At 46.3% G+C, this 24,380-nt stretch overlaps 1 protein-coding gene across 2 annotated transcripts in view; it reads left to right on the plus strand.

Annotated features, from left to right (window-relative positions):
• NT5DC2 (5'-nucleotidase domain containing 2) overlaps positions 1-24,380 on the plus strand; it is a 216,158-nt gene that overhangs the window by 58,201 nt on the left and 133,577 nt on the right. For both annotated transcript variants that reach the window (XM_077452221.1, XM_077452220.1), the window contains exon 12: positions 349-489. In XM_077452221.1, coding sequence (XP_077308347.1) covers positions 349-489 — 141 coding nt within the window. The remainder of the gene's footprint in view (positions 1-348; positions 490-24,380) is intronic.

The raw sequence follows: 24,380 nt of genomic DNA on the forward strand, positions 1-24,380 counted from the left end.
CATGTTCCTTCTACCTCTGCCTATGTGGAATGGGGGTGTGTGCCTTTGCTCCAATCAGCTCGCACACCGTGTAAGCCCAGACTCCTTACCCACCCCCATGCGTTGCTGTAACAGGAAGAAATTATTTGTAACATTCCAAGGAGTGTAGAAAGGGAAAGGCAGCAGATATGCATGTAAAACATCTGTAGGTAGATTTGTTTATTCTCTGTATCATTTGAGGCTGTTCACTTCACTGGGTATAGGAGAGGGTTTACATCCACTCTAAATATTGGACTGGGAATGTATAGGAGGAGCCTTGCATAGAACTGGAAAGAAAGTCTGTTCTTTTTTCATTGTCATTTTCTATAGGATCTAATGCTGCGTCATGGATGGAGGACGGGGGCCATAGTCCCTGAATTGGAAACTGAAATGCGGATAATAAACACTGAACAATACATGCATTCATTGACTTGGCAGCAGGGTCTGACTGGACTTCTAGAGAGGATGCAGGTCAGGTGATTGCTGTACATATTGATTTGTGCTGTGTGTCTTTGCTTTCAGAGCTTGCCTACGCTGGTCAGAAGCAAGTTTCTATCCACATACAGTGCCTTGCGAAAGTTTTCGGCCCCCTTGATCTTTTCAACCTTTTGCCACATTTCAGGCTTCAAACATAAAGATATAAAATTATTATTTTTTGTGAAGAATCACCAACAAGTGGGACACAATTGTGAAGTGGAAGGAAATCTATTGGATTTTTGAAACTTTTTTAACTAATAAAAAATGAAAAGTGGGGCGTGCAAAATTATTTGGCCCCCTTGCGTTAAAACTTTGTAGAGCCACCTTTTGCTGCGATTACAGCTGCAAGTCGCTTGGGGTATGTCTCTATCAGTTTTGCTCATCGAGAGACTGAAATTCTTGCCCATTCTTCCTTGCAAAACAGCTCGAGCTCAGTGAGGTTGGATGGAGAGCGTTTGTGAACTGCAGTTTCAGCTCTTTCCACAGATTCTCGATTGGATTCAGGTCTGGACTTTGACTTGGCCATTCGAACACCTGGATACGTTAATTTGTGAACCATTCCTTTGTAGATTTTGCTGTATGTTTGGGATCATTGTCTTGTTGGAAGATAAATCTCCGTCCCAGTTTCAGGTCTTTTGCAGACTCCAACAGGTTTTCATCCAGAATGGTCCTGTATTTGGCTGCATCCATCTTCCCCTCAATTTTAACCATCTTCCCTGTCCCTGCTGAAGAAAAGCAGCCCCAAACCATGATGCTGCCACCACCATGTTTGACAGTGGGGATGGTGTGTTGAGGGTGATGAGCTGTGTTGCTTTTACGCCAAACATATCGTTTTGCATTGTGGGCAAAAAGTTCGATTTTGGTTTCATCTGACCAGAGCACCTTCTTCCACATGTTTGGTGTGTCTCCCAGGTGGCTTGTGGCAAACTTTAGACGAGACTTTATGGATATCTTTGAGAAATGGCTTTCTTCTTGCCACTCTTCCATAAAGGCCAGATTTGTGCAGTGTACTACTGATTGTTGTCCTATGGACAGACTCTCCTGTAGTTCTCTGCAGTTCATCCAGAGTGATCATGGGCCTCTTGGCTACATCTCTGATCAGTCTTCTCCTTGTCTGAGCTGAAAGTTTAGAGGGACGGCCAGGTCTTGGTAGATTTGCAGTGGTCTGATACTCCTTCCATTTCAAAATGATCGCTTGCACAGTGCTCCTTGGGATGTTTAAAGCTTGGGAAATCTTTTTGTATCCAAATCCGGCTTTAAACTTCTCGACAACAGTATTACAGACCTGCCTGGTGTGTTCCTTGGTCTTCATGATGCTCTCTGCGCTTTCAACAGAACCCTGAGACTATCACAGAGCAGGTGCATCAGTATGGTATCACCATCAGTCATTTAGGACAACATTGGATCATTCAGAGATCCTCGCTGAACTTCTGGAGTGAGTTTGCTGCACTGAAAGTAAAGGGGCCGAATAATTTTGCACGCACCACTTTTGAGTTTTTTATTTGCTAAAAAAGTTTAAATTATCCAATAGATTTTGTTACACTTCACAATTGTGTCCCACTTGTTGGTGATTCTTCACAAAAAATAAAAATTTTATATTTTTATGTTTGAAGCCTGAAATGTGGAAAAAGGTTGAAAAGTTCAAGGGGGCCGAATACTTTCCCAAGGCACTGTACATAGAAGTCCTGTTTTCATGGTTTGTGTGTGCTTCAGCAGTTTTAACTTTACTGTTTTGTTGGAGTATAAACTCTTCATTTCTCTTTACATGTTCTTGGTGTCAGTAACAATATTGGAAAGAAGCTGTGCTGAATTTAAAAAATACATCAATTTCAAATGTGTCCCCTTTCAGAAGGTGGTGTCCATCTGGTGGCTTTGTGTTTCACTCTTGGTCTTCCCTTGTCATCTAGAATGCAGTATAGGCCATTGTTTACTAGTGATGTTTCCATCCTCAAAACCTTATACATTCACATTATACAGTACATATTGTGAGTTTTAACAAACGTTTAACATGCACATAACCTGCATATAGAATTATGCACCTTTCATCTTGGTTAAAGTGCTGTGAGCCACAGTAAGTGTTTTGTTTGAAAATGTGTTAAGGGTTTTTAAAACTGATCTCCACGTTTAACCACTTAAGCCCCGGACCAATTCGCAGCCAAAGGACCAGGCCCCTTTTTGCAATTCGGCACTGCGTCAATTTAACTGACAATTGTGCAGCCGTGCGACGTGGCTCCCAAACAAAATTGGTGTCCTTTTTTTTCCCACAAATAGAGCTTTCTTTTGGTGGTATTTGATCACCTCTGCGGTTTTTATTTTTTGCGCTATAAACAAAAATAGAGCGACAATTTTGAAAAAAAATTCAATATTTTTTACTTTTTCCTATAATATAAAACATTTTTTTCCTCAGTTTAGGCCGATAAGTATTCTTCTACATATTTTTGGTAAGAAAAATCGCAATTAGCCATTGATGGATTTGCGCAAAAGTTATAGCGTTTACAAAATAGGGGATAGTTTTATAGCATTTTTATTAATATTTTTTTTTTACTAGTAATGGCAGCGATCAGCGATCTTTATTGTGACTGCGACATTATGGCGGACACATCGGACATTTTTGACACGTTTTTGGGACCATTGTCATTTATACAGCAATCAGTGCTATTTAAATGCACCAATTCCTGTGTAAATGACACTGGCAGTGAAGGCGTTAACCACTAGGGACCGAGGAGGGGTTATGTGTGACGTTGTGTGTTTTTTTTTATTGTAGGGGGCGTGGCTTGGCATGTGACGTCACTGATTGTATCTCCCTATAACAGGGAACAGACAATCGGTGACAGCCACAGTAGGAAGTACGGGGAGAGGTTTGTTTACACAGACCTCTCCTCGTTCTTCAGCTCTGTGACCCGATCGCGGGACACCAGCGGCGATCGGGTCCCCCGGCCATGGTCACGTCTGGGCACTTAAAGAGCAACGTACCTGTACATGCTTGTGCCCAGCCATGCCATTCTGCCGACGTAAATGTGCAGGAGGCTGTCCTTAAGCGGTTAATGTCCCTTTAAATAGTTTATTTGAGCCAAGCTGGCCCAAATTATTTATAGCATTAACAGTTGTGCTTACTGGCCACGCTGTACTAAAGCGGTAGTAAACACTGCTTGGTCACTTTTACTTACACTTAAACCTATAATAAAGCTTATCTGTAGGTACAAGGAATATCTCCTAAATGTGCACATTTAGGAAATATTCATGTTTGTAGGAGCCATTGACGTCACCGATGCATGCACTCTGAATAGATGGCATAATCAAGTATGCTGTCCATTCAGAGTGCTGTCCAGCAATCATGACTCACGTGCACTTAGGTAGGAGTGACATCATCACAGCTTGGCCATTGAAAGGCCTGGAGCCCAACCTGTACAAGATACTGCATAGTTTCTCTAGTTAGGTTGTTACCTTATAAGTTTTCCCCTAGATGATCCAAGACAGCATTGCCTATTTTCTAATGCTCCTTGACCGCCATTATCTGATCCTGCTTACCAGCGATTGATGTGTGTACTCTGCAATTTACATGTTATAAATCCTATACTCCCTGCACGTTATGCATTTTCTGTACCTGTATTTTTTGTTTGAAACGACTTTTAAAACGTTTCTTCGCTGCATCTGAGCACCACGAACCAAAAACACTATGTAATTCATGTTTAATATTTAAAGCAAACTCCCCCATCTATGTCTCTATGCTTTATTTTGCTGAGAAATCACTTTGAAAAACACCCCCCTAGCATTTCCGACTGTGGTCTTCTTGAGTAAGGGCAGATGATTCATGTAGCATTTGCTTCCTCTAATCTATCTGCCCTTACCTCATGCATGCATGCAGGAGAGTGTGCTTAGCTCAGCAAATCCCTTCTCTCCTCCCCTGCTGAAGACTCCTAGGATGTATGACATCATTTGCCTAGGCAAGAAACCAGGAAGTAACTGAAGAAATGTAAAACATTTTTTTAAAACAAGTAAATATGATTTACTTTCCTATATATTTGCTAATGCTACCAGCATGAGGCTTAGAAATAATCAATTTTGGGGGGGCGTGGCCAAGCGCAACATGCAGTAGGATGTGAATCCTGCACAATCTTCCTGATAGCACCGCCATCCTACCTTGTTTTGCCTCAGGAAGCACCTCGCCCGCTGCCGCTGAGTCCCCACTCCCTTCTGCATGTGATATTGTGATGATTACCACCCTACATTCCTGGCCAAGATGGTGGCTTCCCACCCTGTTCAGCAAAGGAGGCAGCACAGTGACTCTTTGTAAAGGCATCTGGCAGAGATCTACTGCTGATTCAGATGCCAGACTCTGACAATACTGATTTGGATGTGCAGAGACCAATGCTCCTCCCTTGCAGATGACTGACCATCTGGACATCCCACATGTGAGTACACTTCCCCATGCTGCCAATATGGCGCTGGCTGCACATCATGATAACACTGATCCTGAGCCTACACTCAGGGATAGCCTGGCTGCTGTCACCACCTGCACTTCACCTATTGCTGACCTCGCTGGAGAAGTAAAGGGCATGAAGATGGAGATATCCCTAGTGAGACAGGACATGCAAAATCGAAGAGAACACACCTCTGTCCTAGAGGGACATCTCAATACCCTGGAGGATGACTGGCAGCCCCTGCAGAGAGATGTCAGATATGTCCAGTCAGTGGTTTCTGCCAATGCTGCCAGACTGGAAGATATGGGAAATCAACTCCCCGGGATTAATGTGCGGGGGGTGGTGTCCCAGAAAGAGCATAAGGCAAGAACCCTGTGGCATTTGTGAGGCATGGCTGACTGATACATTTGGTTGGGAGGTACTGTATGTATGTATGCTGTGGGAAGCACTCACAGGGTCCCAGCAAGACCACCTACACAAGCAGCTCCGCTGCGTACCTTTTTGTTTTTTGTCTCTTTTTTTTTTTTTTTTAAAGTGAACTTTATTCGAACAGAAAAAAAACATACAGGTCAGCTCAAGGCGTACATTCCGTCAATAAAATATCCATGTACATACATCAATCAGGATACAAATCACTAGATAATGGGCATACGTCAGATCCGTGCATAGAGTTATTCAATCTTCTACACCAAATTGAACGACGTTTGGTAAGGGGAATGGGGGGGGGGGAGCAGCGGAGGGTACCCGTAGGGGGGGGGGGGGAGAGGCTATGCCAGGTCCCGGAGGCATAGGGAGACAGTACTAGGGAAGAGGAAATGCGGAGGGGGCCAGGAAAGCAGGAGAAGGGCAAGGTTGAGCCACAGGCCCATCCAAGGGAAAATGGGGGGGGGGGGGGAAGGGAAAGAAAAAAGGGGGGGGGAGAGGGGACCGGGAAAGGGCCATCCGGGGAACAAGCAACAGTCACCAAACGCACGTCCCACGCTCCCTGCCGGTGGATCCTCAATCCCCCTCTAGGTCAGGGGGAGACACCAGCAACGACAGGGAGCCCCACGAGTCTATCCAAGAGGACCAGACCTTGTCAAATTTTTGCGGACATTTTCTATTGATATATGTAATTTTGTACAGCGGCAAAACAGCATTCAAGGTATTTCTCCAGGCGGTGACGGTGGGCGGGAGCTCAGAACTCCATTTCAATAACACCTCTCTTCTAGAGTAGTAAGTAGCAAAGGCCACAAATAGTCTCCCATACTTCCCCACAGCCTGGTCATCCACCACATTCAAAAGCATAAGTTCTGGCTTCAACTGTAGAGAGCTCTCAACAGTCTGATTAATATCAGTCAGAATCTGTTCCCAGTACGTTTGTAGCTCCGGGCAGGACCACACCATATGCATAAAGGTGGCCTCCTCACTACCGCATCTAGCACACGCGGGGGATCTATCTCTATATATAACCGCCAATCTCTGCGGCGTATAATAGGCCAGATGCAAAAACTTTAACTGTATAAAACGGTCTCTAGCCAATATCAAGGTTGATACATAGGAGGAGACACAAGACTCCCAATCGTCTTCCCTCAGGGACGGGATGTCCCCCTTCCATTTGGTGTAGAGCCGGGGCAGTCTAGGCGACTTAGAGGCCGTCAGGTGAAAGTAGAGTGTGGATAGGGGGGCCAGTAGAAGTTTAGCAGTCAACAACGCTTCCACCGGATCCTTCCCAAGAGTCACCCCATCTGGGAACTGATGCTGAAAGGCATGCCTCAGCTGCAGAAACTGGAAAAACATCCAGTTCGGCAGATCAAATTTAGCCTTGAGTTCGGGGAATGTACCCAACCTACCCCCTATCACTACATGTTTTAATGTGACTATCCCCCTCCTAGCCCACACCTGTGGGTCTGGGATACTCCGAAAATGAGACAGATTCGGATTACCCCACAGGGGCATGTGGGGGGAGACTATACCAGGAAGCCGATGGATCATCCCCACCCAGCTCCACACCCGCACCGTCGTACGCATCAGGGTGGTAATGTTAGGATGCGCTCCGACTCCTCGATAAGGTAAGTTGCTTAGAGCTGCGTAAGACCCCAGAATCGCAGCTTCCAGAGTCACCGCTGGGTTGTCCCTCGGCTGCGAAAACCACCACCGGGCGTTAACCAACACCGCCGCCCAGTAGTAGCGCTGGAAGTCAGGAAGGGCGAGCCCGCCCTGCCCAACTGCCAGCTGCAGGGCGGACAGTGCCAATCGTGGCACCTTGCCCAGCCACACAAAGGAGGTAATTATAGATCTTATCTTGTTAAAATAAGCCACGAATCGGGCTGTTTCTAAAGAGGTAGAGAAACTTCGGCAGGTAAACCATTTTAATAAGGTTCACTCTACCCACCAGGGTCAGGGGCAGCGCCTTCCAGTCCATGCCTCGCTTGGAAAAATGGGCCAACAGCGGGTTCAGGTTAAGATCCATATACCTATCCGGTGGACCACCCATCCATATCCCTAAGTATTTAAAACTTTCCACCCAGACCAGCGGGTTCTGCAGAATGGGCCTAGGCCCGGATGGGCTTAGAGGGAAGATTAAGGACTTCTCCCAGTTGACTTTAACACCCAAGTATGTCCCACAGTCATCAACTAACCGCAGAGCCGCAGGGAGCGAGGAGGAGACCCCTCCGTTAGATACAGAATAGTGTCATCCGCATACAAGGATATCTTCTCCTCTACCACTCCCACCCGAATTCCCCTGAACCGTGGACGCATCACAGATTTTAGTGGCTAACGGCTCCACTGCCAGGGCGAAAAGCCCTGGCGACAGCGGACAGCCCTGTTGGGTGCCCCTTCCCAGGGGGGAAGGCCCGCGAGAGGGAGTTGTTGGTGCGTATACGAGCGGTCGGTGAGTCATACATCAATTGCAGCCACTGAACAAACACAGGTCCAAAACCAAATTTGCGAAGGACAGCCCAGAGGTAATCCCATTCTACCGAATCGAAGGCCTTCTCGGCGTCCAGGGACACCACCACCCCAGGGCAGTCCTCCTGTGCTCTATCCAAATGTGTCAGCAGTCTGCCTATATTAATGTCAGTCCCTCTGCCCGGCATGAACCCGGACTGGTCTGGGTGCACCAAAGCTGTGATTACTGTGTTCAGGCGGCCCGCCAGAACCTTCGCCAGGATTTTCAGATCTACATTCAGGAGAGATATGGGCCTGTACGAGGAACGCAGTTCAGGATTCTTGCCAGGCTTAGGGAGGACTATAATAACCGCCTCCGACATTGTCCCAGGGAGCACCCCATCATCTCGCGCCCTCAACAGGACCTCTCTAAAGACAGGTAGAACATCTTCCGCGTAATATTTAAAAAACTCCGCAGGGAACCCGTCCGGGCCTGGCGTCTTCCCCCCCTGCAACGATTTGACAGCTCTTTGGACTTCTGACAGTGTCAGGGGGCTATCCAGAGTTTCCCTCGCCGTGTCAGTAAGACACGGCAGGTCCACTTGAGCCAAGTAGAGACCCAGTTCCTCCTCCGTATACCGAACCCTAGAGCTATAAAGCTCTTGATAGTAAGAGGCAAATCTAGCATTGATCAGAGACGGATCGGTTAGAATTTCCCCATCAGGTGCCTGAATGCGCGAGATCGTGACCAGAGAGGAATGCTCCCGAGACAGCCAGGCCAGCAGTCTACCATTGCGCTCACCCTGCTCAAAAATTCTCCGACTCTGATGGAGTAAGCGGATTTTTGTAGCGAAGGCCCGTATAAGTTCAACATCTCTCAGAGCTTCCCTGAAACAGGAGTAGGTCTGAGACGTTCGATCCCTAACATAGCTAGGCTCCAAGAGTTGAACCCTGTCCTCAGCCTCTTGAAGGCCCCTCCTGGTTTCTCTACGAACCCCACCAATGCGCGCCTGCAAGTGCCCGCGCATACAAACTTTGAAGGCATCCCACGTATCCGGAATGGGGACATCTCTATCCCGCGTGCTCCAGAAAGCAGCAATATCCGCCCTACCCAGTACAGCTATCCGCGGGTCAGCAAGCCAGAACCTGGAGAGGCGCCAGAGACTCTCCGAGGGGGGACAGGACAATTCCAGCGTCAGGGAGACCGGGGCATGGTCCGAGACCCCCCTGGGTAAAATGGAGATATCCCGCACCTTAGAAAGGACCGGACCCCCCCGAGTACACCAGGTCAATCCTGGAAAAAGTCTTGTACGTCGCTGAGTGACAGGTGTAAGCCCTCAGCTGGGGGTGTCGCCAACGCCAGACGTCAGTGAGGTTAAACACTTCGGCCCATGCCCCCAGCGCCGAAGGAGCGCCGGAGGGCTGCAACATTCTGTCCATTGCGGGGTCCGGGACCATGTTAAAGTCCCCCCATCAGCAGGATATTGTCCGTGCCATATTGCGTGAGTTTTGTCACAATCTGGTACAATAAGGACACTGAGGCCGGTGGAGGCAGGTATAACCCCACCAACACCACCTCCAGCGACATAATACTAGCATGGACAATGACAAATCTCCCCATCGGGTCTACCTCCAGGCCTAAAAGTTGAAAAGATAGAGATTTACGGATTAGAATACTCACTCCCCTCGCTAAATTCGAATAGGTCGAGTGATAGGAGTGTCCCACCCAATTTCTGCGCAAACTCAGAACTCTGCTTCCTATTAGGTGTGTCTCCTGCAGAATACAGACGTGGGGAGAATGCTTTTGCAAAAACTGGAACACCAGTGACCTCTTAATCTTAGAGTTCAGTCCCCTGGTGTTCCAGGATACAATTTTACAGGAAGACATTAAGCTCCACATACCACTCCTCAGGACTAGATCGAGCTCCCGCCACACTGCCACTTTGTATCCGCTGCAGTACAGTTTCAATGGAAGACATAAAACAGTAATGACATATAACAAGCTGACTCATACAAACACCAACATGTTGGAATAAAACAATAACCCCATCACCAATCCCCCCACCCCGCCACCCCCCAGCCCAACCCGGAGGGGGCTTCACTCCCAAACCAAAAAGGGACAACAGGCCCCCGTGGGGACGTGCACTGCAAGAGGGCACCAGAGACCCGTCCTCTGGTAAACAGTACATGGAGCGGGTATCGGAGTCCGGCAAGTCATTGCAAACTTTTCTCCCGGCCGAGACCGGGGGCACGTAGCTTAGAATTCAAACTTGGCAAGGGGAATGGAAGGGCATGAGGGCCACCCACCCTCAAGACGGCCAACACGGCCGGAAACCACAGATCCAATAGGCCAGGAGTACTGCGACATAGGGGCCCCAGGGACTATCTGGCTCATCCGAGCAAGTGTTAGATTTCGGAGACCCAGCAAACCCCAATTGGAGCTAAACTAGGCCGGGTCACCCCTCACCAGGTAGCAGTCATCACGCCTCCCACCCCACCAGAACCCCCAGATAAGCAGGATAGCAGGAAATGTCTGTGCGACTGGCAGGGCGGCCAGCAGACGCAGCGTGCTGGCAAGGCAGGGGGGACCAGCTGGGCAAGGGCGGTAAGAAGACCCGAAGGGGACCACGTTCCTTTAGGGCAGCGGCCATGTCCAGTTCTGTAGGTCATCAGAGTCGGGAGCACAGCAACCCCTGGGGAGTCCTTAGGGCAACAGATTCAGCAGAGCAGGTGGCATGTTCCATCGGGGGGGGGGGGGGGGAATCCACAATAGATTACTGGCCTGACCAGGCCGCTCCTCCACAGGTTCCAGTCAACTGGCCCCCCCACCCCCCCAAAGACCCCAAACAAACAGAGAATCAGGATATGGCCAAGTGGCCAACTGAGTGGCAACAGAGTTCAGGTTACTGGTAGATCAGTGCCTCCGCACCGTTTCAAGCCATGAGGAGGCCTCTGCCGGGAAAGTAAAAAATCTCACCATCTCCCCATCCTCCACCCGCAGCTGGGCCGGGAAGAGCATGCTATATTTCAACCCCTTGGATCGCAGCTTGGCTCGGACCCCATCGAAGGACTTGCGTTGGCGCTGCGTCTCCATGGTGTAGTCAGGGAAGATCATTAGCAGTGCGTTTTCAAACTTAAGATCCTGGACCCCTCTAGCCTCCCGCAGCACCACATCTCTGTCCTTATAATGCTGGAGTTTAAAAATAAAAGTGCGAGGGGGAGCGCCCGGTGGGCCTCGTGTAGCCGGCATACGGTGGGCTCTTTCTACTGTGAAGAAGGGGGAGAAATGGGCCCTCGGTAGCAGTTCCTTAAGCAGCCGTTCAATAAAGGAGACAGGGTCATTACCTTCAGAGCCCTCCGGGAGGCCAACGATGCGCAGATTGTTGCGCCGATTCCGGTTCTCGGCGTCTTCCGCACGGGTTTCCAGGGCCTTGACTCTGACTTTCAGGGTGTGGAGGTCACCGGCATGGTCCCGCACCGCATCCTCCATCGTTGATACCCGTTGCTCCACCTCTGCAACCCTGCCACGAAAAGAGTCCAGGTCGCGGCGAATAAAATCCACGTTGGTCTGCAGGTGGTCCATTTTGTCCATCAGCACCGCTTGACCTGTGGCTATGGTCTGCAGATGTCCGCCAGCGGCCGCGGGAGGAGAGTCTGTGGCTTCTGTCTGGGACGCCATGTGACTCGAGGATGCGGCCCGGCCTCCGGCCGGGGCCTTGTCCCGTGCGGCTGTGGGTTGCGAAGACCTTCGTGACCGACCGCCGGGCATGACCCGGGAGTCCCCGCTGCTGCCGGAGTGCACTCTACCACTCAGGGTCACTCGGAAGCCGCCAATTAAGGAGGATTAACGGCCGGACTCCAGGAGCTCTGTTACGGAGCGTCCTCTCCCAGCGCCATCTTGGACACGCCCCCCTGTTTTGTCTCTTTAACTATAAAGCTGGGGGATGCTATCCTGTCCTAAGCCAGGACGACTAAAAATCTTCGAGTGCATAATGCTAAAATCTCCCCATTTCTGGACTTTTCAGCGGAGGCCCAGAAGCAGAGAGCGAAATTCCTGGATATCAAGAAAAGGCTGCGGGTCCTTGATGATCAATATTTTATGTTGTACCCTGCTAAGCTAAAGATCGTTGCCAATTTTTTGATAATCCCATGATGGCTATGAACTGGCTTGACAGATAGGAATGTAATCTGGCGAGACGCCCATCTTTTTGAGGGATAGATGTCCCTTCTCCTTCAATGGTGATTTAATTATCTACTACCTGGCAGGGATGGTTAAGACTGTTTTGTTTCCCCATCCATTACGTGAACACTTTTTCTTTTTTCTTTTTTTGTTCTGCTGATGTTACTCTGGTCTACTTGGCCAGCTGGTACGCAGAACTTGTTTGCATTGTATGTCCTTGGGGCTACATCTGTGCCTCCTCTTTTTGGTCCTGCGTGGACCCTTCCCCCCTCCACTGGGGGGGGGGGTGGGTGGGTATTGTGTTATCCCTTGTTGGGCCCTGTTGGCCTGGAACTGCAAAGTTTACAGTGATACCTTGGTTAACAAACTTAATTTGTTCCATGACTGTGGTTGCGAACCAAGGCAAATGTTCCCATAGGGTTCAATGTAAATCAGGTTAATCATTTTGCAACTTTTTTTTTGCACATTCTTGTCACCTGCATTACTGCTCTGCACATTCTTGTCACCTGCATTACTGCACTGCACTTTTTTCTTTCCACCATACATGCTCAGAATTTTCTTTGGAGCCATACTCGATGTCTGGTACAGTATATGATAAAAACCACACACAAAAGCTTTACAGCAAGTGTGCACGTACAGTACTGTACATTGTATGCTAAAAAGCACACCAAAAAGCTTCTCAATACTGGGTCTTCACATTACACTTACACTGTCTCTCTGTGACCGCGATCTCACCTACAGGAAGTCGCAACCATGTGTCAGAGCAAGGAAGATGACCGTGGCTTGTGTTGGTGAACCGAATCGGAGTTTGCATACCAAAGTAAATTTTTGTGAACTCTTCTGTTTTGCGAACCTAGTTGTTCATAAACAGAAGCGTTTCCTTAGTCTACATGCTACATTGCTTCTCTTATTTCTAGCAACAACTAAATTGAGTAGTATCCTGTGCTTTAGTGGGCATGTTCTTTGACTGTCTGCCACTTATGCCCTACAGAGACTATGGCGGATAATGCTAATAAGTGTTTATTGTTACTTTCGTGGAATGAGAGAAGGATAAGTGACAAAACTAAGCGATGAGCGATCGTTAAATATTTCTCTAGATTGCAATCACACTTGGTTTGTCTGCTTCTGTACTGGACTCTGTCCACCTGCTGCGCTCCTGTACATTTCCTGTGCAAGTTCACGCTACCTACTCTTTCTCTAGAGGTCTGAGTTTGCTAATTATCAATACAATTTCCTTTGTATGCTTAAAGCAGCAGATTGACGAGGCCGGGAGATTTGTCTTTTTGCTCTGCAAATTAAATGGTTTTATATGTATTATTGTGGCTATATATGTCCCCCAGCCCTTCTCTTCATACCCTCTTAAGAAACTGGCTCAGTTCCTTGTCCTTCACCCCAGTTTGCCAGTAGTAGCCCTGGGTGATGGGCTGCGGGACGTGGTGGGAGAGACATGCAGATGCCAAATGTTATTCCAATTAGCTAATGTTGTTCCCAAACCCTGATACTATCCCTAAAGTTTCTCCTGCTTAATGCGAAGTCCGCTACTGAGGCCATGTTTGGAACTCACTCAAGGTGTCTTGTATTTTGAGAAATTACCGATATTAAACAAAGGTCAAGGGAGTGGGAGGATACTGTTTGGAATAAAATGCAGCATAGTGAAGTAGAGCTAGTGGCAAATCCTACTCCAGCTGCTCACAGTAGTTGGGTTGAGGCCTAGTCCCTTTACAACTCTGTGGTTTTGTCAGCAGAGGAGAAAAAGCAATATTTCCTTCAACAGATTTATTTTGAGGAGGGAGACAATACTGGCCCAGATGATGTTGGCTCAGCCAGTTATATTCCTAAGCACTTTTTTATCTACTAAAATGTGAGTGTATTTCCTCCTTTTTTTAATGAATAAATTACTTCCGATTTAAATGGGATTACACTATGTACCTACTTCTTCATTTTCATAAATTTGTCCTATTGGAGCAACTATCCATGTGTGGCTCTCTGTCTATTACCTATCCCATTGAGGTCCATTGTTGGAGTCGGTCTTCTGGTTGGAAGTTGTGTCCTCTGACAGTTTCCCCTGGGTGTGTGGCCCTACAAGCCTGATTGACCCATTGGGTATACACTCATTGGGTTCAGTTGCTTCGGTAAGCCTTTTGACTCTCTGGTGGTTGATCACATATCATTAAGTTTTGGCACGTTTTCCTGTCGCATCATTATCCAGTTCAAGTGTCAGTTATTTTGAACCATGTTTTGGATATCTAAAATTTGTTTGGTTTACCTGTCCAAACACTAAGGACTATAAATTATTTTTTAAATAATTTTTTTCCCTTCACATTATTGGATGTCATTCACTCATATATTGATTGTCACATAGTACATACATTTTTTGGTCTATTATACATGTATATTTTAGTGTTTATACACATTGTCCGTATATATATATATATATATATATATATATATATATATATACACATACAGTGCCTTGCGAAAGTATTCGGCCCCCTTGAACTTTTCAACCTTTTGCCACATTTCAGGCTTCAAACATAAAGATATAAAATTTTAATTTTTTTGTGAAGAATCACCAACAAGTGGGACACAATTGTAAAGTGGATAATTTAAACTTTTTTAGCAATTAAAAAACTGAAAAGTGGTGCGTGCAAAATTATTCGGCCCCTTTACTTTCAGTGCAGCAAACTCACTCCAGAAGTTCAGCGAGGATCTCTGAATGATCCAATGTTGTCCTAAACGACTGATGGTGATAAATAGAATCCACCTGTGTGTAATCAAGTCTCTGTATAAATGCACCTGCTCTGTGATAGTCTCAGGGTTCTGTTGAAAGCGCAGAGAGCATCACGAAGATCAAGGAACACACCAGGCAGGTCCGTAATACTGTTGTGGAGAAGTTTAAAGCCGGATTTGGATACAAAAAGATTTCCCAAGCTTTAAACATCCCAAGGAGCACTGTGCAAGCGATCATTTTGAAATGGAAGGAGTATCAGACCACTGCAAATCTACCAAGACCTGGCCGTCCCTCTAAACTTTCAGCTCAGACAAGGAGAATACTGATCAGAGATGCAGCCAAGAGGCTCATGATCACTCTGGATGAACTGCAGAGAACTACAGCTGAGGTGGGAGAGTCTGTCCATAGGACAACAATCAGTCGTACACTGCACAAATCTGTCCTTTATGGAAGAGTGGCAAGAAGAAAGCCATTTCTCAAAGATATCCATAAAAAGTCTTGTCTAAAGTTTGCCACAAGCCACCTGGGAGACGCACCAAACATGTGGAAGAAGGTGCTCTGGTCAGATGAAACCAAAATTGAACTTTTTGCCCACAATGCAAAACGATATGTTTGGCATAAAAGCAACACAGCTCATCACCCTCAACACACCATCCCCACTGTCAAACATGGTGGTGGCAGCATCATGGTTTGGGCCTGCTTTTCTTCAGCAGGGACAGGGAAGATGGTTAAAATTGAGGGGAAGATGGATGCAGCCAAATACAGGACCATTCTGGATGGAAACCTGTTGAAGTCTGCAAAAGACCTGAAACTGGGACGGAGATTTATCTTCCAACAAGACAATGATCCCAAACATACAACAAAATCTACAAAGGAATGGTTCACAAATAAACATATATAGGTGTTAGAATGGCCAAGTCAAAGTCCAGACCTGAATCCAATCGAGAATCTGGAAAGAGCTGAAAACTGCAGTTCACAAACGCTCTCCATCCAACCTCACTGAGCTCGAGCTGTTTTGCAAGGAAGAATGGGCAAGAATTTCAGTCTCTCGATGTGCAAAACTGATAGAGACATACCCCAAGCGACTTGCAGCTGTAATCGCAGCAAAAGGTGGCTCTACAAAGTATTAACGCAAGGGGGCTGAATAATTTTGCACGCCCCACTTTTCATTTTTTTATTAGTTAAAAAAGTTTCAAAAATCCAATAGATTTCGTTCCACTTCACAATTGTGTCCCACTTGTTGGTGATTCTTCACAAAAAATATCTTTATGTTTGAAGCCTGAAATGTGGCAAAAGGTTGAAAAGTTCAAGGGGGCCGAATACTTTCGCAAGGCACTGTATGTTTAAGTTTCTTAGATCATTTATGTGCACTTTATGTATATCTAATATATATATATATATAGCTAGAGTGCAGCAAGATGTCTCCACCATGGATTTGATAATCTATGTCTGGGGATATATATACTGTTAATTCTGAAATAGTTTCCATATTTCATAGTTTTTATACAGACCTGTATGCCTCTAAAACTCAGGCCACGTCCCTTTTTTAAATGGCACTCTTTTTACAGGACTGCCCTTTTCCCCAGGTGTCTGCACCTGACAGGGCTGCATTGAAGTCTCCTAGAACCATTGAAAAATTTACGCTTTGGCGGGTTACCCCCATCATAAGTTCCCAGGCTCTGCTGGCCTTCCAGCGGAGAAATACAGTATCTCACAAAAGTGAGTACACCCTCACTTTTGTTAAGATTGGTGGGGTGTAGTAGTAGGGGGTGCTGTGTTAAGTTATTTTGAGGGGACAGAAAATTTACACTGTTATACAAGCTGTACTCTCACTACTTTACATTGTAGCAAAGTGTCATTTCTTCAGTGTTGTCACATGAAAAGATATAACATTTTTACAAAAATGTGAAGGTGTACTCACGTTTGTGAGATACTATACTCCCGATGTGGAACTGTCTTTCTCCCTCCACTTTTGTGGGTCCTGCGTTTTACAGCTAAAACAGGGCATCTACCTGATTGTATGAAAAGGCCATTGTATAGTAGTTATCCTCAAACCCGGGAAGAATAAACTCCTTCCAGACTCGTACCACCCCGTTTCTTTTACTGAGTACGGACATAAAATGCCTTCCGTTCTTGCCATCAGACTCTCTAAGGTTATCGGTAAACTGATACATCGGGATCAGTTGGGATTTATCCCTACTAAGTCAACAGCTGATAATAGGCGGTTGTTTCTCAATTTATAGGTACCAGTGGGTAATCCAGGAGGTAGGGCCATTTAGACGCAGCCAAAGCTTTTGACAATGTTGATTGGCCTTACCTCTGGGAGGTCCTGGCTCAGTTAAAGCTTTAATTGGGTACATGTTCTTTACTTCTTTACCACCTTAACTCTTCTTTTTTCTTGGGGGTGAGGGTGAGCAACAGGGGGAGAGAGAAAGGGAGAGGGAAGGGTGAGAAAGAGAAGGGGGGAGAGAAGAGGTGAGAGAGGTAAGGTTGGTGGTAAGGGAGAGGGGTGGTAATAGAAAGAGATACGGGGGAGAGAAAAGGGTGACAGGAGGTGGTGAGATAGAGGAGGGTGACAGAGAGAGAGGAGGGTGACAGAGAGAGAGAGGGGGATTTGAGAAAGAGGGAGGTGAGAAAAAGAGGGGTGGGGTGAGAGATCCCTAGCCCTTTATGCAGCCCCTCCTGTGCCCTATGTCCTAGCCTGCAGTCCTTATCTGTGGGAAGGGGTGTCGTATGATGCTTGGTATGGTCCCTTCCATGTCAGCAGCAGGCAGGGTTTGTTCTCATTCTGGGTAGGGATGGTATTGTTTTCCGGCCCCAGTCAGTCTGTCCTCGTTTCCCGGCCCCAGTCAGCCTGTTCTCGTTTCCCGGCCCCAGTCAGCCTGTCCTCGTTTCCCGGCCCCAGTCAGCCTGTCCTCGTTTCCCGGCCCCAGTCAGCCTGTCCTCGTTTCCCGGCCCCAGTCAGCCTGTCCTCGTTTCCCGGCCCCAGTCAGCCTGTCCTCGTTTCCCGGCCCCAGTCAGCCTGTCCTCGTTTCCCGGCCCCAGTCAGCCTGTCCTCGTTTCCCGGCCCCAGTCAGCCTGTCCTCGTTTCCCGGCCCCAGTCAGCCTGTCCTCGTTTCCCGGCCCCAGTCAGCCTGTCCTCGTTTCCCGGCCCCAGTCAGCCTGTCCTCGTTTCCCGGCCCCAGTCAGCCTGTCCTCGCTTCCCGGGCCCAGTCAGCCTCTCCTCCGGGCCTGGGAGGTCTTCAGAGCTACTCCCTCCAAGGCTATCGATCCTTGCTGCCCTCACTGCTCCTCTTTCCTGCCAGTCCCAGATTGTGACAAAAAATAGGTCCTGGCATTGTAGACTGAGCAGCCCATGATACCGGTCCCTTCCCCATTCTCCATCCTGATGCGGGTGAGAGGTGCCAGGAAAGAGCACAGGGGTGGTGGAGAGCATGGGAGTGAGACTGAGAGCACTGGGTGGGGGGGGGGGGGCATAGAGCAGTGGGGCGTAGAACACTGGGGGGTGGAAAGCATGGGGGGTGGGGCATGGTGGACAGAGAGCAGGGGGGAGCACTAGGGGAGCTGGAGATCACTTGGAGGCAGAAAGTGCTGGCTAGGGTGGAGAGCACGGGGAGGTGGAGAGCACAAGAAGGGCAGAGGGCATGTAGGCAGGGCAGAGAGCATTGGGGGCAGGAGAGCGCAGGGTGAGTGGGGGATGGAGAGTACTGGGGAAGGAGAGCACAGGGGCGGAGAGCTGGAGAGCACAGGGGGGACTAGAGAGCACGGTGGGCTGACAGTGATTTGAACACAGGCAAATTAGACAGCTGTGGGGCCTAAGGCGATCGCCTAATTAGAAAGCCACAGAGCAACCATAGTGAAGACTAATATGGGTTATACGTCACCTACTGGTGTATGGAAACTGGCTGATAGTCAAACTGGAAGTCCACCCCTATATAACCCCTCCTACATTGGAAGGATCTAAGTTTTTTCGCCAGTGTCTGTTTGTTGGAATGGTCACTGATGTGATACATGTGCTCTTGGAGCATACTTGGAGGTCTGGAAGGTTCTATTAAGAATCATGGACTTCAATCAAATCCATTCGAAAAAGCTGTCAAAATGGGTGGTACCCAAGCCTCATTGAAAGGAGAGAATTTTCCCAGATGTTTGCCTGTAATACAGCCTTATGGCGCTGGACCCTGCGTAATGGAACCCTGTGCAGTGTTTGTTCTGACCAAGGTGCTTTCCTGCAGGGTGCTATACAGGACCAGGGGAGTGGAACCCACATTTAAGGGGACCCAGTCCCTGAAGGTCTTCTATGACAAAGCTCACCATTATGGGTGAAGATTTGACACCTGTTATGTTCAGAATCCTGCAACAGGAATGGTAAGTCTGTGTTTTTTTAGTTTTTCTTTTCTTTTTTTTTTTTTTTAAAGAGAGAGAGATCCGACTGTCTGTTCTCCCAGTGGCCACTGGGAGTGTGCTGTTTAATCATGCTGTCTATGTCTTAGTCGTGTGGGCTGCTGTTTCGCCTCCAGCCATTAGAGGGCGCAGGTTCGCTCAGTATGGCCTATTTTTATATAGGCAGGACGTGGAAGGGCAGCCATGTTAACCACTTAAGGATCAAGCCACTTTCTGAGATTTGGTGTTTACAAGTTAAAAAGTGTGTTTTTTTTTTTTGCTAGAAAATTATTTAGAACCCCCAAACATTATATATTATTTTTTTTCTAACACCCTAGAGAATAAAATGGCGGTTGTTGCAATACTTTCTGTCATACCGTATTTGTGCAGTGGTCTTACAAGCACACTTTTATTGGAAAAACAAAACTTTTTTGAATTAAATAATAAGACAACAGTAAAGTTAGCCCAATTTTTTTTATATTGTGAAAGACAATGTTACGCCGAGTAAATTAATACCCAACATGCCACGCTTCAAAATTGTGCCTGCTCGTTTTATTTCCTTTATCTCAGAAAGTGGCTTCTTTGGTGGCTATCACATCACTAAGTGGAGTGTCAGAGTTGTTGGCTCTTTCATGCAAGGAGCCGTTCTTGGTCTAACATTATAAGGTGATTTTGCGTCCTCATCCATATTTTACCTAGAATGGTGTCTAGTGTTCACTTGAATCAAGACTTTGTCAAGTCTTGCCTTCTTTTCTGATCCTCAGTTGGCAGGAGTTTGATAACTGCTCTGGAGGTAGTTCTGGTGGTCAGAATTACTTAATTTGTCGGTACAGGTCAGGAATCCTGGTTTGTGCTACCAGTAGAGCCCAGGATGGGCAGGAGGCATCCAAGTTAACTATTTTCATTTGGAGTTGCCAGTAAATTATTCAAGGCTATGGCTTGAAAGGGCAAGGTCCCCCACCCCTATTTTTTTTGGTAAAAAGCGTTCGCTACCAGGTGTGTGGGGGCCATCTTGGGTCATCAGGTGTCAGTGGCTCAGGATTTAAGGCCATTACATAGTTTTTTTGTTCATCCATTCACAGAATTTTACCAGATGGATATCAAAGTTACAAAGTATACCGCTTGGCCACAGTATGTTTTGGGCGGCAGAAGGAGTCCTCCTCAGGTGGCAGTTTCTGTGATTGCGTCTCCCTCCTCTCAAGGGCATTGCTTTAGAACATCTTATATAGTCATTATTATGGTTGCCCTGTATCCAATAATGTATGCTAAAGTAATTGGGATTTTCCCGTCATGCTTACCTGTTAAATCCTTTTCTTGGAGTACATTACGGGACACAGAGGCCCCTCCCATCTTTTTGGGATATTCATTGCTTTGCTACAAAACTGAGGTCCTTCCTGCATAGGAGGGGTTATATAGGGGTGTCCATCCACCAGTAGGTTGAATATAACCCATATAGTCATTATTATGTTTGCTCTGTGTCCCATGATGTACTCCAAGAAAAGTATTTTACAGGTAAGTATGACGGAAAAATAAAAATTTTTGGCCTCTCAATTACAACTGTTTACTGGCTGGGGCAGTATAATTCTATGGACCCTGTTGCTCATTTAGTGTCTATGTCCAACCCAATCCTTTCAGCTAGTTCTCATCTAGAGGTGGACCTAATGAGCATTCCCCCTTCATCCCCTACAGCAGTTCTTCTCAAGAGAGTGCGTTGGGCATCTAAAGAGACATTCTCCATCACTGACCCTTTGGAATTCATTCCTTTTATGGCCTAACCCCAACTATTCCAAACAACATAAATTGCAGGGATTTTCCTTATGGAAACAGAAGGGGATCTGTTTTTGTCCCCAAATATTCACTGGTACTACCCTCAAGGCTTACGACCACATATATGTGCTAAATTCTGATTGGCCTCCAAATAATTTTATCAATACCTCCAACTCCAACATGCACTGCAGATCCAAAAGCAAACAATTAATCTAACTGTATCTAGCTCCTCGTTGGTGTAGGAGGTCCTGAAGGCCAATGTCTGCAAAGGTCTGATATCTCGTATCTACTCAGTATTGTTGTCTTTCATTCAGGATTATATCTCGTTAAAATCTAGAACCCATTGGGTTGCTGACAATGGAGATATAGACAGTGACCAATTGTTTATCCTCCATAGAGCATACCGCACACTGGATTGATTGTTTGAACGAGGCCAGGGAAGTACGCCATTATGTCCTAAATCAGTGGTCTCCAAACAGTGGCCCTTTGCTTGCCTTTATCCGGCCCTTGAGGCATTTTTCCTGCCTCTGACATCAACATTTGGGCACTCTTTCTTCCGTCATGGGGCATTATTCCTTCCAATGACTCCAACAATGGGGCATAATTCCTTCCACTGACAACAAGAATGGACCACTATTCCTCCCACTGACATAAACAATTTCTCCTGCTAATACCAAAGATTGGGCATTGTTTACTTTCACAGGGCACAGTCTGGCCCCCCTAAAGTCTGAAGGACAGTAAACTGGCCCTTTCTCTAGAAAGTTTGGAGACCCCTGTCCTGTGGATGGTTCAGAGGGGTAATTTTATACACATGATCTGGCACTAAGGTCATACAGACCATGTCTGCTCTTGCTCAAATACCCGTATCTCTGTCTCCCTTAAGCATCATACACACGATTGAATTTTTCCCAGACAAAATGTCAGACTTTTGTCCAAAGGGTGTTGGCCAGGAACTTGTCTTGCATACAAACGGCAAGGCATTGTCAGCCAACAAATGCAAACGTACTACGAGACTACAAAGAGGAACGTCAATTGTCATGTGCCACCCTTTGGGCTCCTGCTAATTTTGTGTTGGTAGAAATTTGAGCGTTGATTAGCGCTTTTCATTTCGCGCTTTTCAGTTAGTTCCTGAATGGGCTTCGTTAACCAGCCATGTTGTGGAATCGGAGGAGATAACGTTTTCTTTATTATAGGCCTTGGAGTTATTGCTTCCACAAGTCCATTCCAGGAACAGGAGGAGGAGGATTTCTTGGACCAAAAATTGGTTGCTTTATTAATCGTGACCAATTATGTTATATGCCTTTGCTGCGGAAGCTGCAGGAGAATAATCCAGATGATTTTTGGAATTATCTTAAGATGACGGACCCCTGCTTTCACCAACTCTTGGCAATGTTGACCCCCTATATTAAGAAGCAGGACACATGCAGGCTTTTATTTTATTTCTTGGTTGAAAAATAATTTGATTTGTTATACTGTATTTTCTCTATTTTTTGTATGTATAGAATGCACTTTTTGGTTAAGTTCTATTGGCAGATAGCATGTCTAATTTTGTTTTCTTTTTTTAATGCACAATAACAAAAAAATGTGGAGCATAATACTTGGCTATGTGTTTTACTTCAAATGAGAGTTTGGGAGTAGGCAGTTACATTTTAAAAAATACAATGTAAAATTAACAAGGGACACCAACAGATTTGTATCTTTGATCTTAAAAACTACAGGATAATGGTGTTGTGGTAACTTGCACCAAAAATAAATAACGAGCATAATAATAATATTCTTGATATCACTAGAAAAAAAAAACCTTTGAAAATTTGTTTGCCATAACTCCATCAGTATCACCAACAAAGCAGCTTCATTATTATCCCATTAAAGAAGAAGAGAATGTGCGCTGCATTTCAAGATTTCATAATTTGCCACGTCGCGTATGTTAATTCTACATTACGAACGCTAGTTTACAAGACCGACCGCTTCTGGCTCGTCATTGCTTCCGAGTATGCTTGTTTGTACTTTAGTATGACGAACTTGTGTACACACGATAGGAAAATTCAACAACAGACATTTGTCCGGAAAATTTATAAGCCTGCCACCCAACATTTGTCTGTGGAAAATCTAACAACAATTGTCTGATAGAGCGTGCAAACAGTCGGATTTTTGGCCAACAGGCTATCAACGCACAATTCCCGTTGGAAAATCCATTCGTGTGTACGAGGCTTTAGTCTGTCTACTTGGAGCAATACATTCTGAAATGTATCGGCCAGGCGTCTACCGTATATTATGATAACTAGGCTGTTGTACTTGGCTAGAAAACAAATTGACTGGTTTTGAATATTGCCTACAGTGCCTACAAGATCACAGTGGGTTGATTATGTTAACTCCCTCTTACTTAGAGAGCAACTGGCTTACCGCCACCGAAATACGATGCAAAAGTTTACCTTTTTTGTTTTTCAATTTTTATTGAAATACAAAAAGACAAACAATAAAAAACTATGCAATGTTACATGTAAAGTGGAACAGTTAGCCTGAGCAAATTATGGCATAGAGAGGTCTAATATAGAAGGTGATGGATTCTATGTTTATGAGAGGACCGTCAACCGTGTGTGTGACGTTGGTCAGGCAGAATTACAATTCCAGTTAAACGTTCAAGACCTTTCAAGTGCATGGATGTTATCAGAGAGGGGGAGAAGAGAAAAGAAACGATGTGGAGAAACAGAGAAAGAGGGGGGGAAGAGGGGGGAGCGACGTTGGCATGCGTAGTGACCTAATAATGATGAGTATACCTAAACCATTGGGTCATGTAAGAATAAAGTCGAGCTTAAACCACATAGGAACCAGCCTTCAAGTAGATGAAGTAATGAGAACAGATCAAGGAAGGTGGTTCCAGTCTCAAAGTGTTTGCGTTATGAGCTCCTTGTAATGAGGGGAGGTTGTGAAGATTATCCATGGAGACCAGGTTAGAGTATGTCGTTGGGAAGTATTCCTGTTGCGGTGAACGTCTGATATTTTTTGTAGCCAGTTTTTTACTGATGGGATCAAGGGTTGTCCCCAGAGGGATGGTATTAATGCCTTAGCCGTGTTAAGCAAGTGGGGCACAAGTGAGCGTTTATAAGTTCCGATGAGTTCCTTAGTTGCATGAAAAAGGATGATCCACGGGTCATTGGGAAGATTGACATCTGTGATGAGTTTTATGAGCTGGATGACTTTGGACCAGAAGGGGCGAATAATTGGGCACGTCCACTAGATATGCGCGTGGGTTGCTTTGTTCCCGCAATTCCTCCAACACAACGGGGAATGGGCAGGGAACATCTGATGTTGTTTTGATGGAGTGTAGTGCCATCTGGTGAGTAGCTTATAGTTGAGCCATTTTTGAAGCAAGAGATGTGATGTGAGTTAACTGTAAGACTTTGATCTTCTGAGGCCTCGAAAGGTAAGATGTCAGATCTGATTCCCATTTGGCCAGAAATGATGGAAGTGCGTCATTTTGGAGTTTAATGAGGGCTTTGTAGAAGATCGAGATACAACATAGGGGTGGGTTTTT

Source organism: Lithobates pipiens, unplaced genomic scaffold (genome assembly GCF_037356315.1).
Source record: "Lithobates pipiens isolate NorthernLeopardFrog02 unplaced genomic scaffold, aLitPip1_a1.2 Scaffold_23, whole genome shotgun sequence".
Classification (NCBI taxonomy): Eukaryota; Metazoa; Chordata; class Amphibia; order Anura; family Ranidae; genus Lithobates; species Lithobates pipiens.